The sequence below is a fragment of the Protopterus annectens genome, chromosome 6.part0, assembly GCF_019279795.1.
Source record: "Protopterus annectens isolate FY-2018-M chromosome 6.part0, PAN1.0, whole genome shotgun sequence".
Lineage (NCBI taxonomy): Eukaryota > Metazoa > Chordata > Ceratodontiformes > Protopteridae > Protopterus > Protopterus annectens.
In genome coordinates, this window is record NC_056737.1 from 1,110,543,848 (window position 1) to 1,110,549,042 (window position 5,195).

Consider the following 5,195-nt stretch of genomic DNA (forward strand, 5'->3'; position numbering starts at 1 on the left):
AACGTGCTGCACGTGATGACGTACGACAAAATGCCCTCCAGGACGAACAAAACTGTCAAAAAGTATGTGAATCACGTGACTGTAGCGCCGTCACCACGACTGATGATGTCTTCGTCCGTTGGGGGTGAGTGAATGGAGATAGAGCGGGGATTGTATTACGTGGTAATGGGTGTCTCTTTATGAGGCAGGGAAGGCAGCAGTTATACTATTTTTCTATGGCTTTTATTTTGTGAAGCTTCAGGGTGCTTGTCTCTTAGCTACTCAGTTTATGGCACATGAACTTGTAGGCTGCAGTCTGAAGTTACTGGGGTTGTGTGAAAAGCAAAACAAATAGTCGGAAGTGACGTAAAACGGTTGTACATTCCGGCAGGCGTCCAATGCTTTGTTATGATGGTACCCGATGAGTAATTTAACACGCGCATCTTATAGTCCTTTTGAAAGGATATCCCAAACCGAGTACATTTGTAGTACCCTGCAAAGGGAAGAAACATGGCAAATATGCCTCTTATTGTTCCCGATAGTTGACTACAATTTTATCTTTGTCCCTCTTAACCTCCCCTAAAACTGGTGATTTTGGAGAATAGGTGGCGAATTGCAGTTGTAATTACTGTTTTATACTTCTTTTACTTGAATGTATATTAATTCACATTTTCTTATTTTGCAAATGTTTTGTTAATATTTTGAAATTGGCCCTGATTATTTCTGGATTTATCCGTGATTCTGTTGAGATTTATCCTTCATTTGGTTGAGCGTTGTGATGACAAAGTAACGTCTACTCTATAATGTACCTGCTTCTCAATGGTCCCAAACATAACTCAAATGTACTCAATTATCAGTATCCTTTCGGAGTTAAAAAGCCCATGTTCTTTCCAGTTCCCACTGAAAGGGGTCTGTCATATGTTCATTGTCAGGAATTGTCTTAGCTGATCTCCATGTTAACTAGTACTGAAGCATATTAATTCCTCAAAGTAACTTTTTTATCAGTATAAAGTGGTACATTTTAACCATCCCCTGAGCTTCCTAGTTGAAGTTGTTAGTAAAGGCTCCACATTTTGGCCAATGTGTTCCTTATTATGAAAGGCAGTGTTCATTAATTTGAAGATGGGAAGTTGAGAGTTATCATCCAGAATTTACATTATCATTTAGTTTTACTTCACAAGAAATGCTGTTTACCACAGTTATAGATTTACTGTATCTATTTTAGAGGTACTCAATTGTTTTCAGGTTTGATTTTTCACCTTCACTTGATTTTTCCGAACAGCTGTTCTGTTTCAGGGGTGCATTCATATTTTCAGGCATGATTTAGTATTTCACGCAATTTTCCAAATCCCACCCCTACACAATTTTTCTGTTTGAGTGCCCCCCCCCCCAATCAGCTACTCGACTGTATCATTTTTACAATTATGAGCCCCTTTTCGTATACAGACTATATAAATTTTCATACCTCCCAAACTCTTAGGTCAAGAAATCTGGACAAAGGTAAAAATAGTAGGGATACAAACACCCAAAAACAGGGACATATTTTAAATATTGATTTTGCAAACTTAGAAAGTTACTAGAGTAACAAAGTTAGCGTACATTTTCTGAAGGATATGAGGGCAGAAAGTCAAATGCTGTCATCATTTCATGATTTCAGTCCTCGGTGGTTTGCCAAGGAAACACAGATTTTTATGAGAAACAGACTAAAAATATAAGGCAAAAATCTGAACAGTTGAGTGGTATGTTACCAACATGCTGGTATACCACCATAACAGGTACAAGCAAGCAAAATCTGAGGGTAATGCTTCTCAGTGATAGAAGTCTAAACCTCAAAATGCGTTCACTAGAGGCACTCCTTAAAATGGAGAACATCGACATCTGTGCAGTGACAGAGACCTGGTTCAAGGCTCCAGAGAGCACCCCTGCATTACCAGGCTATAATTCATACCACACATTTCGGCCACCTAACCTGGACCGAAACACTTATGGTGGAGGCGTGTCCATATTCATTAAGGATATCCAGACTTCCAGGCTAGTTGCTCAGCGTAATGCATCAGAGATTATCCAAGTGCAACTAACTCTGGGCAAGACCGCAATCCAAATTGTAATTTGCTACAGATCCCCCACCATGCCACAGGATTCCCACTCCTTATTTCTTGATACACTGGATAATATTAGGGTACAGCCCAACACCCTCATTATAGGCGATTTCAACTACCCCACCATTAGCTGGGAAAACTACTAATGTATCAACTCTTTTGCTCAACATTTTCTGGAATTCATGAATTCCAATACCTTGGATCAACTTATCCACACCCCCACCAGGGGCAGTAATATCCTAGACCTGGTCATTACCAACATGGGTGACCGGTGTTCCACAACAGAGGTCAATTCCTCGTTGGTCAGATCCGACCACAAGCTAATCACCCTAGACATACACATCCCGCCCCCACCCCACATTAGGGAAACCACTGTAAAAAATTTCTCCAAAGCCAACTTCACGCTTCTTAAGACAGAAGTGGCAAACTTCACGACACCCATGCAGACGAACAATAGAGGTACGACTGCTGAATCATACACAAATGCACTTTATAAGCACTTACATGAGTGCATGGATCCTGCTATCCCTAACAGAACCAAGATGCTATCCTCCCCCCAAAAAGGGAAGCCAATCTGGTGGTCCCCTGCCATAAACATACTCTACAACAGACAAAAGAAAGTGTTGCAAAAAACAAGTAAAATCCCATGATTGGAAGAACTCCCTGGTCAGCCTCAATAAGAAGCTGAGATCCCTCATAAAATCCTCCAAAACTAGGTACAAAAACAAAATCGCCACTGATTCTAAAGACAGCCACAAAGCATTCTATAGCTATGTCAAGAATCTCAATGGCAACACTCAGATCTGCTCTGAGTTACAGCACAATGGCACTAAATATACAGAACTAACTGATATTGCCAACATCCTGGCAGATAGGTTCAGTGCTAGGTTTACCCCTTTCTCACCCCCTAAAGGGCCCATCTCTATACTGGAAGAATGCAAAGTTCCTGTAATCCCGGCTGCACAGGTAAAACCACACTTTCCAAAGCCAAGAACACAGCATCCATGGGACCTGACAACATCCCTGGCTGTGTTCTACATGAACTACAGAATCAACTGGCACCCCACCTAAGCACCATGTTCAATCATAGCCTCACCTCAAGCTTTGTGCCCACTGAATGGCACACAGCGATGGTTATCCCACTCCACAAAGGGGGAGCCACCACAGACCCCAGGAACTACCACCCCATCAGCCTAATGAGCCTGGTCTGCAAGGCCATGGAACGTATCATCATGGAACTCCTAAACAAAGACATTGGAGATCTCCAAACTCTGGACCCCATGCAGTTCGGGTTTGTAAAAGGCAGATCATGTCTCCTAAATCTGATAGACGTTTTTGAAGCAGTCACCAAAGCCGTAGATGAGGGTAAGGTGGTTCACACAGCCTATCTAGATCTCGCCAAGGCTTTTGACACCATCCCCCACTCGGGAATTATAGATAAACTCACTAAACTAGGTATAAATCCCTATGTCACAAGATGGGTTGCCAACTGGCTCACTGACAGAACCCACACTGTGAAAGTAGCAGACTCCAAATCCAGCTTCAGACCAGTGACAAGTGGAGTACCACAGGGTTCAGTCCTGGGTCCTCTGCTGTTTGGTATCTACTTTTCTGAAGTATAGGCTAACATAGAAGGTCTTTGGCTAATGAAGTTAGCAGGTGACTGCAAACTAGGAGCCATAATCGAAACTCCTAACGATGTGGACATTCTACAAAAGGGCCTCACTGAGACAGATGCCTGGTGTCAAAGCCATGGCCTCAAGCTCAGTACCAAAAAGTGCATTGTCATCCCCTTTAGTAAAAACTCTGTACCCATGGTCTACCACATAGGTGCTAGTCTACTTAACACCGAAAGTGTGATAAGAGATCTTGGGACACAGGTGGACAGTAGTCTCTCCTTTGATAATCACATCGCCACAGTCAGGAAATCCTTCTACGTAGCACACCTCTTCACAAAAGGCCTCTCATCCAGGAAAAAAGGGGCCATTGTTCCCCTCTACTCGTCACTCATTAGACCCATTATAGAGTAGAACGCCCCTTTTGGTATGTACCTCACAAGACATTTACAACAACTGGAAAGGCTGCAGAAATACCTCACAAAGAGGATTACCAGCCTCAAACAGATGCCCTATGCAGACTGTCTCAAAAAACTCCAGCTTTACTCCGTCGCATATCGCCTACTCCGAGGCAGTCTCTGCCTAACATACAAAGCTATGTCAAGCCCAGAACTGTTGCTCCACTTAAAGAAATCCCAATCCCTCCGAACTACACACTCTAGGAACCTAAACCTTTTCACCACAATAAACAGAACATGTTGGAGGGATAGATTCCTTTCCCAGAGACTTCCCACACTCTCCAACAAACTACCTATCTATATCAAACAAAACTCCTCATTAGCACTCTTCAAGAGAAATCTTGATGATTGGATGGGAAATAGGAAATTCACCCCGGGGATCACCTCTGTGGTTCTGCTCGACAGGGGCACAGGAAAATAATTTTCTTGGGTGGCGAAAGCCAGGGTACCTTTTTGTCTAGGCTTATATAGGCCCTAGGGCCAATAGCCTAGTACCCACCTATGAACCAATATGTTTTGAGAAAGAGCACCCACATCTTTCACCTTCAGTTTTTTCAGAAGCAGACGTCATTATTTGTAAAGTAGGTTCTTTTTGCAGAGTCAGTACTTTGATAATATGCTTATATTCTGCATCATTTTTATCACTCACACTTTTTCAAACTTGTGTTTCTGAGTAGTTTCCCACAATCCTACTGGGAGTAAGAGGAGTTTTATGCTGCTATTTAGTTTGCATGCTAATTGTATATATTTATTGTTTTGCTTGGATGTACCAGCCTTTTAATACCCTTTGCAAACATCTTTGATCCGTACAATTTGAGAGGTATGCTTCCAGTTTTTTCAGATGTGTAGGATTACAAATCCTATTCTTTGAGTAACTCTGCATTATGTAACAACTGTCCCTGATTAGTTTTGTTTTTATCCATGACTTTTGAGTCAAGAGACTGAAGGCTGTGACTGAGTACAAAAACAGGTGTTCATGTTTGGCAGAATGTTTTGTGATATACCATGCGAAAGTTAGCTGCAGGAGTGTTCGTTGGTTAGGT

The 5,195-nt window shown here is 42.2% G+C and overlaps 1 protein-coding gene across 2 annotated transcripts in view; it reads left to right on the top strand.

Moving 5' to 3' along the window:
• The window catches only part of LIN52 (lin-52 DREAM MuvB core complex component), an 890,573-nt gene continuing 885,378 nt past the window's right edge, over window positions 1-5,195 (top strand). For both annotated transcript variants that reach the window (XM_044074726.1, XM_044074725.1), the window contains exon 1: window positions 1-124. In XM_044074726.1, the coding sequence (XP_043930661.1) occupies window positions 16-124 (109 nt within the window). In that variant the 5' untranslated portion in view covers window positions 1-15. The remainder of the gene's footprint in view (window positions 125-5,195) is intronic.